This window comes from Lates calcarifer, linkage group LG16_LG22, assembly GCF_001640805.2.
Source record: "Lates calcarifer isolate ASB-BC8 linkage group LG16_LG22, TLL_Latcal_v3, whole genome shotgun sequence".
NCBI lineage: Eukaryota > Metazoa > Chordata > Actinopteri > Centropomidae > Lates > Lates calcarifer.
This window is the reverse complement of record NC_066848.1, coordinates 430,476-442,887: the sequence shown is the minus strand read 5'-3', so window position 1 is coordinate 442,887 and position 12,412 is coordinate 430,476. Positions and strand designations below refer to the sequence as shown.

The 12,412-nt window shown below is 42.3% G+C and overlaps 2 protein-coding genes across 2 annotated transcripts; one reads left to right on the top strand and one right to left on the bottom strand.

Moving 5' to 3' along the window:
* Nucleotides 1-783: 783 nt before the first annotated feature.
* On the bottom strand, nt 784-6,072 carry tmem254 (transmembrane protein 254). Its single transcript, XM_018679342.2, has 4 exons — nt 5,910-6,072; nt 3,974-4,077; nt 3,344-3,403; nt 784-1,438 (listed from the first exon to the last, which is right to left on the bottom strand). The coding sequence occupies exons 1-4, from the start codon at nt 5,994-5,996 to the stop codon at nt 1,318-1,320; spliced, it is 372 nt and encodes a 123-aa protein (XP_018534858.1). The 5' UTR covers nt 5,997-6,072; the 3' UTR covers nt 784-1,317.
* Nucleotides 6,073-10,243: 4,171 nt separating this feature from the next.
* On the top strand, nt 10,244-12,174 carry LOC108885165 (paired box protein Pax-6-like). The gene is made up of 2 exons (XM_018679374.2): nt 10,244-11,025; nt 11,314-12,174. Exons 1-2 carry the CDS (start codon nt 10,729-10,731, stop codon nt 11,971-11,973), a joined length of 957 nt encoding a protein of 318 aa, XP_018534890.1. The 5' UTR covers nt 10,244-10,728; the 3' UTR covers nt 11,974-12,174.
* The last annotated feature ends 238 nt before the right edge of the window (nt 12,175-12,412 follow it).

Below are 12,412 nucleotides of genomic sequence, written 5' to 3'. Positions count from 1 at the left end.
ACAGGTTAATGCTCTTAAGTTGATAAGCAGAGGACATGGTGACCCCACGCTCCTGAACCACATCACTGCGCTCACCTGTGACACAAACTCCTTCACCTGCAGGACGACAGAGCTGCACTTTAAGAAACAGAGATGATATCTGATCCTTACTGGGTCAGATCAGGTTGTTGAAGCAGCGTCTCACATTCTGTTCATGTTTTCATTCTCACCGCTGCAGAAACACCTGATCTGTGTCGCTGCGTTTGAACATGAACACGTTGAACAGTGTTCCTGTTCTCATTAAACATGTTCTCAGCTTGACTGAGTCACCAACACTTAGATCTGGAAGAACAAAACCTAAACTAGAAGAAGCAACTGATTAGAAACAAGAATAAAAAACTCTCCATCAGTCACTGAGGACTCTGGAGTTACAGCAGATAATTAATGGCATCAGGTTCAGAAGAAGAAGAAAACCTTTAGTGTTGTTGTGCTGAATTCTTCCTGTACGATGTCACCAAGTTAAGTTTTTCACATTTTTCAGAAACTCTGAGTCCAGTTTAACAGATGAATGTGAAAGTGTCGGTTCTGCACCGAGCGTCTTCACCCACACAATAAAACTGATTATTATTCCTGCTCCTGTTGAATTTGAATCCTGTCCCAGTCTGTAGTTCAGACTGATCCACATGTTTATCATTAGTCTAACCTGTGAGCTTCAATCGACTGTATGAATTTCCAGAGATGATTTGTTATTTATAAAGATCATGGGGGTGTCGTGTTTTAAATCACTCAGACGAACACATCTGATGCAGTTTGTCAGTCGTTTTTTATTTTGCCGTGTTAATATTAAGACGTTCCAGTTCCAGCGCTTCAGTATCAGAACAGGCAAACGTGAATTTAAAACATGCTCTTTTATTTCATCCTGGAGGAGATGTGAGGCTGGTGGCAGTGAACCATCTGCAGCCGGACTGACAGTATGTTCATCACAGCAGCTGAGAAAATATCCTGAGTGCCACTATCCAGGCTGAATGTAAACATCATGAGTAGAAAAATAATCAGAGTATTGCACTAAATACTGAGCTCAGGGCAGATTCAATGAGAGAAGTCACTTCTGTTAATGCGATTATAAAAACATTAAAATATGATCTGTAAGGTCCAACAGCTGTCTGCAGGTTAGAGCTATGGAATGAACTGAGAAATATTGTCTCTGTCAAAGTCTCCACTTCAATACTTTAGTGTTAAACACTATAAAAGAAAAGTGTTTCCCTCCATCACAGAGGAAGAAGAGGCACGAGGAGGCAGCTGGTGAAGTTCAGCTGGTGCAGTGTTGGAGGCTCCTGGTCAGTGGTGTTTGGGACGCTCGGGGTTGTACTTGAGGAGCAGGCCGAGGGAGGCGAAGCCGAACAGGAAGGTCTGGAAGAACCACAGGCAGCGAGTGGCCGTGCTGTCGACACCTTTGTTACTGCAGAGAGACCGAGAGGAGACAGTGAGCACGAGTCCGTGTCCAAGTCAGTGACTGTGTAAAGATGGAGGACATGACAGCTCCCAAAACACCTGGGTCGCCCCCTGGTGGCTGGCTGCAGTAAAGGTCATTAAAGTACAGGCGTGCGTTCATTTATCAACCTTTAATTTTTACATTTTAATTAAAACAGACAGCCGGTCCCTTTGATGTCCTAACCGTGAAGAACATAATAAGATCACGTCTGGTCAATGTGTGAACGTTGGAAACTTGCGGAATCGCTTTACGCACCTGGCGTCATCGCGTCATATTTGCTCGCCCAGCGTCAGCCAGGTTCAGCCACATAGCTTCTCTCCTACTCTGTTCATATTTACAGTATTTTAACACAGCCGAATTCACAACAAAGCTGCTCTCATCGACATATTCTTCTGTTTCTGTTGTCTGACCACGGAACAAGTATGAAACTGTGACTGAAACGCGGCTCATTAAGACGACGTGTTGACCAGCAGTCACTTCCATGCTGCTGCTCTGCTGAGATCCTGATTTTATAACAGAAAAGAAAAGGATGGCGGCTGGGCTGTGAGCTCGGCTTTATTTAATTGTGAAATGATCGCTCAGAAAGAAAGATATTAGCGACACATTTTGTCTCTGGCTGGAAACAGCCTCCGCCGACCGACCAATGGCGTCACGTTGCGATTCAGTCACATGGTATTCAGCTGACCAATGGTGTAACATGATCACTCACTGGCGCCAAAAGTACAAAGTAGGAAGTATCAAACCCACAACACCTACAGTGGGTAACGCGATAGGTTGTGGTGTTGTCTGATCCTTTTTAAATTTTTGTTAAATCCTCGCACTCAAACACCTGACAGGTGACGCTTAATTACGTTCAAGCTCTACCTGCTGCCTGTACAACACTGCCGCATGAAGTCTCCCTGTAAACGTGACCAAACCCTCCCGGTATGTTACCTCCGCATCGTAGCTCACACGTTCTTTGCTAACTAGTCTATTGCTAGTTACTGTGAGGAGGAAGTCCGCCGTGTTTACTGTTCACGCTCAGATACTTTTAATAAAAAAAATATTTGGGGTTATGAGAATGTTGACTGATGTTTTTAACATGCTTTGGTGTTTTCTGTATCACTGTTCATGTTTTAAAAAGATCGCTAACGCTAATCGCCAAGCTAACTACTAGCTCTGGCTAGTGGTGTGTATTAATGTAACGCTAACTGTTAGCTTTAGTAGAACATTAGTTAGTAGAACATCTAATAGCATGGCGAAGTACATGCTTAATGGAACGTGTTCAAATGATGTTAAAGAGTTAAAATGCATTTATTACAAGTAAAAACTGGTTTTAAAAGATAAATAATTCATCGTGTTGATGCTAAAATACCAAATGTTCTGATATATGGTCATTCCTCTCATTGTAACTGAAGTGCATTGGTTTATACTGTACATTAATTAAAGAGGTCTCATGTTAGAACAGAATAATTTACTAATCTGTGCTGTGTTTATCTGAACTACCAGTGAAACCCTGGAGGATGTGGTGATGACGAGCCCAGCCCCTCAGACTGTGAGGTCTGCAGAGAGATCTGTTCATAGACGACGTCCAACCAGCTCCATCCATTCATCCAGACTCCAGATAAGAACATGTACACACTATCAGCCCTGCTCAGGCAGCAGGACATTAAACACACCTTCACACAGACGAGGAGCTGAACTCTAGAATCTGACTCCACTCTTTATTTATTTTTGACTATTTTACAGTAGCCCAACTGGAAATAATCATCTCAGGCTCAGGTTAATGTGTTAGTCAAATTCATAATCTGATACAACAGCTGAGAGGAACAGGTTTATAGAAATTAGATCACAGCACCATCTAGTGGAGAATAAGGTTCATGTCACTCTTACCTGCACACCTTCAGAGAAATAAAGGCCTCCAAGACATGAATAGCCCAGGCTGCCCACCACCTGTAACAGACAGAGACATGTTCAGACTTACACATTACCCCTCTGCTGGTCTGAGATCAGTGAAATCCACCACATCACTGAGTCCCATAACAACCTGAAACAGATCAACCACTTCACATTTCAAACCACAAAAGACTGAAGGACTCCACTTTAACTCTCCACTCAGGTCAGGTCTGTGAGTCACATGACTCAACCATCATCCTGTCATTGGTCTTTATACTCTGACGATGTGTCTCCATGTGACTTAAACAGTGAATTAGCAGCAGGTAGAAGCAGCGCTAACGACCTGTTAACAGTGAAAAACATTAAGGCTTTAGTTGATTAAACTGTGTATTTCAGCCGCGTGACTTCACTTCGCACATCGTTCAACTGTCGTCGTCTTTATTCTAATGAGGGATAGCTCTACATTCTTTCAGAGATTATAAGAACCACAGGATTAATGTTCACTGCCTCATGGTTGTTTCCCTCTGACAGCCAGTCCAGCTGCAGTTAGTTAGGTTCAAAAAAGAGGAAAACGTTCTGGCAAAAGTTAAAAAGCCCTGAAATTCATAAAATCATTTACTCACTCACCCTTTGTACATGATGTCAGCATGATTATCCACGAGGTATCTGCAGAAGCTGCCGAACGGACCGAGGAGCTGGAATGGGATTTTCTCTGGCGCGAACACGATGCACTGGAAAACACAGAGTTTCAGCATGAACCACACAAATCAAAGAGGTTCTGTCTTCAGACATGTGACCACTTCAGAGCTTCTTTACCCTAAAACATGTTCCTCAGACTCTCAGTGAATCCCAAACCGCCTCCACATCACATCTGAGTCAAAGGAGTTTTTGTGGTGATAATGACCGAGTAATAATCCAGCACGCACTTCATGGCGTACAGCTGACTCTGTGGTCTGTCTGGGTTTTAAGATTGGAAAGTCCACGGCTGATTGATACAAGCTTTTTTCGTTCATGCCGCTTTAATTTGATCTGTTACAGATCAGTTCTGCACCGTGTTGGGTTTTTTAGTTTTGTCATGTGAAGCTGAATGAGCAGATTTGTTTTCAGGCTCAGAGTCTGAAATCAGCTTCAGTTTACAACAAGTTGATTTAATGAAAATCTGAAATGATAAAGTGATATTTGTAGTTATTTATATACTTTGCTCAATCAAACGTAGAGTGGCATCAACGCCTGATTCTTCTTTAGGCACATTGCCCAGGTTTATTTTAACCCACTTACACGACTGTCTAAAAATGAATGATTTATCGCCCACACTTTACTCCAGTATTCATGAACCTGGGTCTTATGTTCCATGTTTTTTGGTGTAAATGATTGATAAGAACAAGATTCTTTGGACTTGGTGTATTCCAGCAGCTCCTGTGTTCTGCTCAGTAAAATCCCTGTTTTTGTCAATAGGGTCTGGCAGTGATATATAGAGATGTTTCTGGATCTTCCTCTTTAATAAAAGGCTCAGTCTCTGTAGGAATCCTATTATAATGTTATCAGACACTTAGAATAACAATTGGAGTCTGTCAGTGACAAAAACATGAACTTTAGTGGACGGACTTTGGTGTAAAACAAACCACCAAAACACGTTGTGTTGTTCTGCTGTTGTCCTCTGTCCACCTGTGATATGTCAGGTATGTGTATAATACAAAGGACTGTTGTTCAGAAGCTGCAGCTCATTTATGGTCAAACACATGTAGAGGCTGAACTGTGTGATTCAACCTTAATTAAGGACACAGCTCATTAAAAGTTAATAATAATGGATTAAATAACTTGTGAACGGTTGCCCTTGTTGTTTACGGTGCCTGTGTGTGTTGTACACGTGGCAGGAGGTGGTGAAGGCTTTTTACTGTGTAACCGTTTGAATGGAGAGTTTCACCGAACTCCGTTGAAATGTGCACGTTTTTACATGTCGCCTCTCTGCTCCGCACAGCAACACACTTCTAACGACTCTGAAGACATTTTATACATAGTTTTACTCTATTGATCGATTCGGCATTTATTAACCAAGCACTAACACATCAGCTACAGCGAAATCCTAATATCTCCTGACTGTACCTGTTAGCTTTACGCACCCGCTGTGTGTCCTGTGAAGGAGCAGTTTAACATTAATGTAAATATTTACCACAGATAAAAGGGCGTTATCATGTTTAGAATTAGGTTTGGCACGTTGTTGTCTTTACTTAGACAACGGAAGGTCTGGAGGTAAACATTAGCCAGAGTTGGCTAACAGCTACATGGACTTTACTCGACAGGTTGTCTCTCCTGACTCAATGGATCCCGATAAGATTCAATAACAGACTCGGAGACTGTGAGCATTATTATAAAGTAGAAAAAGAATAAAAAACATTACCCATAAATCTCGCAGGTTACGATATATTATTTTAATGAGAACAACGTACAACCCGGAGGATATTTAACGCGACACAACACGGTGGCATCATTTACGAAGAGATTTCTATATAAACATAATATTCATTCTATTTGACCTCGATTATAGCTGATTGGACGAACTTACAGTAAAATATCCCATCCCGAATGTCACGGACACGATCCAGAACAGGCTGGTTCTTTTAAAGTAATCGCCTCCATCACTTTTAGCCATAGCTACGGCTGCTCTGCGCTGGTCCCGCTGTCAAATATGACCGTGTGGAAACCGCGGCGAGAGAAAAGCTGACGGGTACAGCGGGGCGGTGTTTTTTCATGGAGGGTGTTCCACAAACGTATAGTTTAAAGAAGTATTATATAATTTTCTATTTATTGCCACTGTGAAGAGTTCTTGTTAGTTATGAGTTAGGGGGATTTTCTGCTCTTTTTTTAAAGGTCAAACTAAAATGTAAAAATCAGAATGTTTCTTGTTTTGACCTGAACTCATCTGATATGTGTAAAAATCTGAAAACTAACTTTAAAATTAAAAAACATATCAAAAAAACATTAAAACATATTTTAAAACTGATACTGTAAATGTGTTATAGACACAGGAATCTAACTGTTAACATATATGTTTGTTGAGAGTATTATCAGAGATTAAAAACTGAAAACTGATTATTATTAAAATTATTATTAAATGGCCTGTGGCAAAAGTAAATATTTCCCATCATAATATTTCACATCCCCACTGATAAATTGCTTTAAAAATGTTGTTTAAAAACAGAACAGTACATAAAACAATCCAGTGATGAGGCTCATTGGCACAGAGTGACTTTAACCACAACTCATCTACTGTTAGAAAACATCTGTGTACATTAACACATGTTTACTTACAGCTGAGACCTTTAACCTTTAATCTGCTGCTAGTTTGAATATTCAACACAAACTGACGGAGAGAAAAAGACTCGACTCTCCTCCTACAGTAAAACATCTTTAATAAGACACTGCATACAGTAGAGTAACATCAGTGCTGCCCTCTTGTGGCTCTTTGATGAGTTAGATATAAAATTTAAGATATAAAAGGCATCGTACGAAATGACATTTTTTGATTGTTGTGATTATTGGTTATTATTGATAAAGGCAGTGGTGAACAGAAAAGTCTTCAGCCTTGATTTAAGAGCTGAGAGTTCCTGCCTCTCATCTTGTAATTATAAAAAGTCATAAATATAATGTAAACCTAGACACCAAATATGATCATTCAGCTGCTCTGAGGGCTGGATGATAAACCTACGACTTCCTGTTTGGAGGATTATGTTCAGTCATTTACCTGCAGAGATAAACAGATCAGATTCAATTTCTTTTTTAGAAAAGACACATCTCTGTAGAGCTGAGACAAACCTAAACAGAGCTTCTTTCCAGTGACTTTGCATCAGCAGAGTCAGCGTTTATCACCTGATCATTGTATGTAAACTTGGTATTTAATCTCCTGACATGAACTGATAAAAGTCTTATTATGTTATCAGACTCATTTTAGATAATGCAGTTTCTAAAATATGAATATCCAGAATGAATTAAAATCCTTGTTAAAGGTTTGTGAGTTTTGCAGCTCCCTCAGTCGAACCTGACGTCTGACAGGGTTTGGATAAAGCTCAGAGAGCTGGTGGACTCTGAGGAGCCGTCTCCAAACATGGAGACATTGATTCTGTGTAGATAAAGATAAAAAGAAAAAGCTCTGAGCTTCTTCTGTTTCACTAGATAAGTTCAACATTCAGAAAATACTGTGAATCTGCTGCTGCACTTTGTCCTGTACGACCGTTTGACTCTGTCTACAGACTATACTGTGTATATGTATAGCAAGTGTTATTAGCCAATCAGAGTCAGCTTAGTCCACTTCTGCCCAGAAACTGCTGAATCACTGGTTGCTATGGTGACTGGGGCCCCAAATGTGGTGGGCCCCAAAAGAGCTGTTGTCTACCCCAGGTGGACAACAGCTCTATAAGTCCTCTACAGCTCCTATCAGCACAGTGTGTTCACTGTGAGCTCCACAGAGCTTCAGTGAAGACTCTGATGTTTTATATGTGGACGTCCTGTTTACGGTTTAGGCTCCGTCACAGTTTTAAAACAGAGCTTCAGAGCTCAGTTTAACATGGCAGTCTATGGGACTGTGGGTCAGAGCTCTCTGTGTTTGGAGGAGATTTATTCACAAACTGTGAGTCATGTGACAATGGGAGTCACACTGGGTGAGAGAGGACACATTTCTCTACGTCTTCATATAGAAAGTGTCTGTGTAGGTTGGAAACTGTGGGAATTAAAAGAGGTTTGAAATCAGATTTTTATGGTAAAATGTTCAGAGGTGGCCAGTTAGAGTGATGATGTCACACATTCTAGAACAGAACATTCAGCGCAACACACACCCATTATAAACTCTGACACTGTAAAACAACAAATGTCAAATTTAAACTGTGATTTAATAAAAACTATAACATCTATCAACATGAAGATTTAACCTGAAGAAGTCTCAGGTCTTGTGACCTGTTTAAAGTTTCAACCATGTTCCTGTGTGAAAGTAAATGATGTGGCTCCAAAGAGGAGTGGGTTTGATCATTAATGTTTTCGATTTATGTTGTCATAGTTACTACGAACATTACTAAAAGATTATTTCCGATTGATTCACATGTTTTGTTTTTCTGGGATTCTCTCAAAGCTGCAGGATTAGTAGCGTGCCAAAAGACGAATTCTAACAATAATAATAAGAAGAAACGTGTTGCATTCTGACATGTTCTTAAACATAATAAATACTTGACACTCTGGGGTGAAAGGTCACAGCGTTTGCATACAGCTCGGTTGTGGCCTGGACATGTTAAATGTTTGACAAGCTCTCCGCTCACTCTGATGGGTTTATTCCCTGTAATGAGGCCGGTGTGTGTGAGTGTGTGTGTGACAGAGTAACTGTCCAATTAATCAGTGAATAACTGCCCTCCTCTGTTTTTCCTCTCCTGATAACAGCGAGCTGCTCTGCATATGAAAAGAGACGAGGAGCTGCTGTTTTCTGACGGTTAAATATTCCTCTGAGGCTTTTGTTGGTTGATCAGTGTTCAACAGTTTTCAAGAGTTTGTGCTTAACATCAATCAGACGACTCCCAGTGCTCCGATTTAAATTAAAGGGAAGTCTGGAAATATAAAAAGATAAATCTATAGTCTAAAGTTTCATCCTGTCAGTTCACATTTCAGCTGAAAAACAACAGTGAAGTTATCAGCATGAAACTCCCACAGATAATCACTGACATTAAGGCTGTCTGAAATAGTATGTTTGAATATGCAAATGAGGCTTTAAATAATTAGAAATGCACTAATTTACATGAACAGAGCAGAAATCAGAACATTTAATAAAACCAGGGTCAGAATTCTTGTTTCCTGTTGTTATCACATCAGTCGAAGGGTTTTACAGAGATATCTCTTTATCGCTGCATAAACAGCCATAAAAAGTGAATTATCTCTGTTTTTAGGAATAAATATAGAACTCAGGCTGTGATATGAACAAAGTAGAAACAGGAATGAAATCAGAGCTGCTGAAGTTTCTGACTCCGAGTTTGAGGAAAAACTGATTTTATCAAAACCCTTTTAAAGATTTGTGTTGTAATTTAAATATTCAGACACAAAGTTCAGTAAAATAAAAACCTGAATGTGAATTTTAGACGTTTTCTTTCTGCTAATCTGAAAGAAAACAAGAAGGAAAATGTTCCAAACTCTCAAAGTCTCGAGAACAAGATGAGATTTAAAGACTATTTGTAAGAAAACATCAGAGAAGAAATATAAGTTACAAAATTAAAAATAAATAAAACTACATTTATCTCAGTCTTATTTTTAAAATGCAAACAATAATCAAAGTACGACTCAGTGCAAACTGACCGACTCAGCTCCACAGCTGAAGATATGTTCATGTTCTTTTTCAACAGTAGGAGTTTTCGCTGCTCGTGGTGCAGTCGTTCTCTCTGTGTTTACGTACTGTTCTGTGCCGGTTTAAATGAAGTGTGAGACGAGAAATATCACCAGGTCCGTCACCATATTAATGATGTTAAACTGATCCTGACTGTCTTGTCTCTAAAACATTGTTCCTGTGTCTTATTCATATAAATATCATCCATTTCTCAGTCAGCTGCTCCACGACAAACATTTCATTATGTTTTTCATCCTTCCTCTCGTGTTGGTTCCTCCTGCTCCTGACGGCTGATAACCTCCATCCACTCTGCGTCCTGCAGGGCTGAGTGTGGACGAGGACGTGCTCTTAATGTTTGGTGTTAAACTCTTCATTAAGATAAATCATATAAACCCTTCTCTGTGTTTGGGCCTCGTCTGCTGTGTGAACGATCAGATACGTCACATGACGGTGAAGTGGTATCGACGACTCCTTCGGTTTGTCATATTTACCCCTGACCTTCCACTTTGATAGAGATTAGGTGATAACGGGGGAGTTAACCCCCCCCACCCCCCCGCTCGCTCCATCCATGGCCTTCTGGGCTCTCAGCTGATCAATATATAAGGAACCCTGATCCAGCAGGAGACACTCAGAGGACGAACACTGAACTCTGTCCCATCACACAGGAGCTTTACACACCCATTCATTCAACTGCTGCCATGTGGAAGGACTCCAGCAACGGTAAGAGCTGATTCCCACTCAGACAACAACTGAGTTTATTAGATGAGATGATAAAATACTTCTTTTTTAGCCAGTTTAGCTTCTTGTGCTCTCAGCCTGCAGCCAGAGAGTTAATTTAATGTGCTGCTGCACCAGGTGGAGTTTTCCTGCAGCAGGTAGAGTCACAGTGACAGAAAATCCTCTTTAAGTGAAGGTCACGTTCTTCTGAGAGGTGGTGTTTGTACTCTGCATGCAGCTGAACAGCTCGGTGCACTGAAAACATACTGCCTCAAGAATTTGTAAATATTAGCAGCAGGTTTGAAGTGAGGAGATGAACAAGTTAAACATGAAGAGAAACATGCAGCCAGAACAGGAAAGACCGTTCATTCATGAGTATTTGTTGTGGATCCTGTCTGATCTGGACCCTGCTCTCCTCTCAGATGAATCCAGACCTGCAGCCTCCGGCGGCGGCAGCTCGTCCCGCAGCGCCAGCCGCAGGAAGAGAACCAGCTTCTCCAAAGAACACGTGGAGCTGCTGCGCGCCACCTTCGAAACCGACCCGTACCCCGGCATCAGCCTCAGGGAGAGTCTGTCCCAGACCACAGGGCTGCCTGAGTCCCGCATCCAGGTACAGAGCCAGTGAACTGAGGCTTAAACACACACATGCATTCTTCACATTAGCATATACAGTAAACACAAACACACAGGTTGTGTCTTATCATAAAAGGCCTCTGTTTTCAAATGCGTCCTGCACAGAACAGCAGATACTGTAATCACTGCCACAGATGACACAAGCTGCTTTTATCAGGATCATGTTTGACCGGACAGATAAACTGTACGACAGCCTCTGACACCTCCTCCTCCTCCTCCTCCTCCCTCTGTGAGTCTGACCTCCTGTTTTCTCTCTCTGTTCCAGGTTTGGTTTCAGAACCGAAGAGCTCGAACCCTGAAGTGCAAAGGAGCTAAGAAAGCTCTGTGGGGGTCTGATTCTGCGCTCCCTCCTCCTCCTCCTCCTCACAGGGGGCCTCAGGTCGGCCCCGTCTCTCTGCCTCCCCCCCCGGCCTACCCCACCCCGGTGAAGGAGGAGCTGGAGGAGTCCTGCTTCTACGCTCAGTGTCCTCCGGCGTACTCTGCCGCCGAGGAGCGTTACGGCTCCGTGTACAGGCTCCAGCAGGGCAGGAGCTACTGGTCCCAGCCGGGCAGCCAGACCCCCCCAGCCCCCCCATTGTGGTGCCACTCCCCCCTGGAGATGAGAAGCTACAGCTCGGGCTCCGGCCCGGCAGCGGCGGCCTTCATGTACCCAGGAACAGCGGAGCAGCAGATGTTCATCACCTCCTCCACCCCGGACACCCCCGACTCTGGATACGGGGACATCGGTCTGGAGAACAGCCCGCCGTACTCACAGCTGGAGGATTCATGGAGCACGGAGTCCAGACACCCGGGGCTGGTCCAGCACGCCCCCCTGCCTGAGCTGTCCCTGCAGGAGATCCTGGGGGAGCTGGATGAGGACTGGCTCGGAGGAGAGGGTCTGGAGAACCACGCCGCCGCCAGCGGAGAGAAAATGTCTTTCTGCTGACGACTGTGTACAGGACTCTGAAATCATCTGTATTATTCTGATTTTAGTCATCGGCGTTTTGCTCCTGAGGAACTGGATCCACATTTTCAGAATCCTCCAGAACTTTTTATTGATTCCACACAGACCAGGTTCATGTATTTATTCATCTCTTCACTGTTTATAACCTCTATTTATGATTTCCTGCACTTTTCTACAAATAAATCAGCTGTAATAAAACATCACCGTTTTCTTTGGGTTCATTTACAGCCGATCAGATTTGACTCTGTGTTAATGTCAACAGACAAATCAATGACGTGAGCTCCTCCAGTTGTGAAAAGTAGGTCAGATGTTTGAGCCAGTAGATGGCGCCTGTGAGTTGAGAGAAGGCGACTGATTTCAGACTGAATCCTCTGTGTTTAATAACATAATGAAGTTATATTTTAATATTAAGCAGTGATAG

Coding starts and splice junctions, on each gene's coding strand:
- tmem254 (XM_018679342.2), bottom strand. CDS start 5,996: ATGGCTAAAAGTGATGGAGGCGATTACTTTAAAAGAACCAGCCTGTTC. Junction 4,078..5,909: donor TCGGGATGGGATATTTTACT/GTAAGTTCGTCC, acceptor TGTGTTTTCCAG/TGCATCGTGTTCGCGCCAGA. Junction 3,404..3,973: donor GCTGACATCATGTACAAAGG/GTGAGTGAGTAA, acceptor TGTCTGTTACAG/GTGGTGGGCAGCCTGGGCTA.
- LOC108885165 (XM_018679374.2), top strand. CDS start 10,729: ATGAACAAGTTAAACATGAAGAGAAACATGCAGCCAGAACAGGAAAGA. Junction 11,026..11,313: donor TGCCTGAGTCCCGCATCCAG/GTACAGAGCCAG, acceptor TCTCTGTTCCAG/GTTTGGTTTCAGAACCGAAG.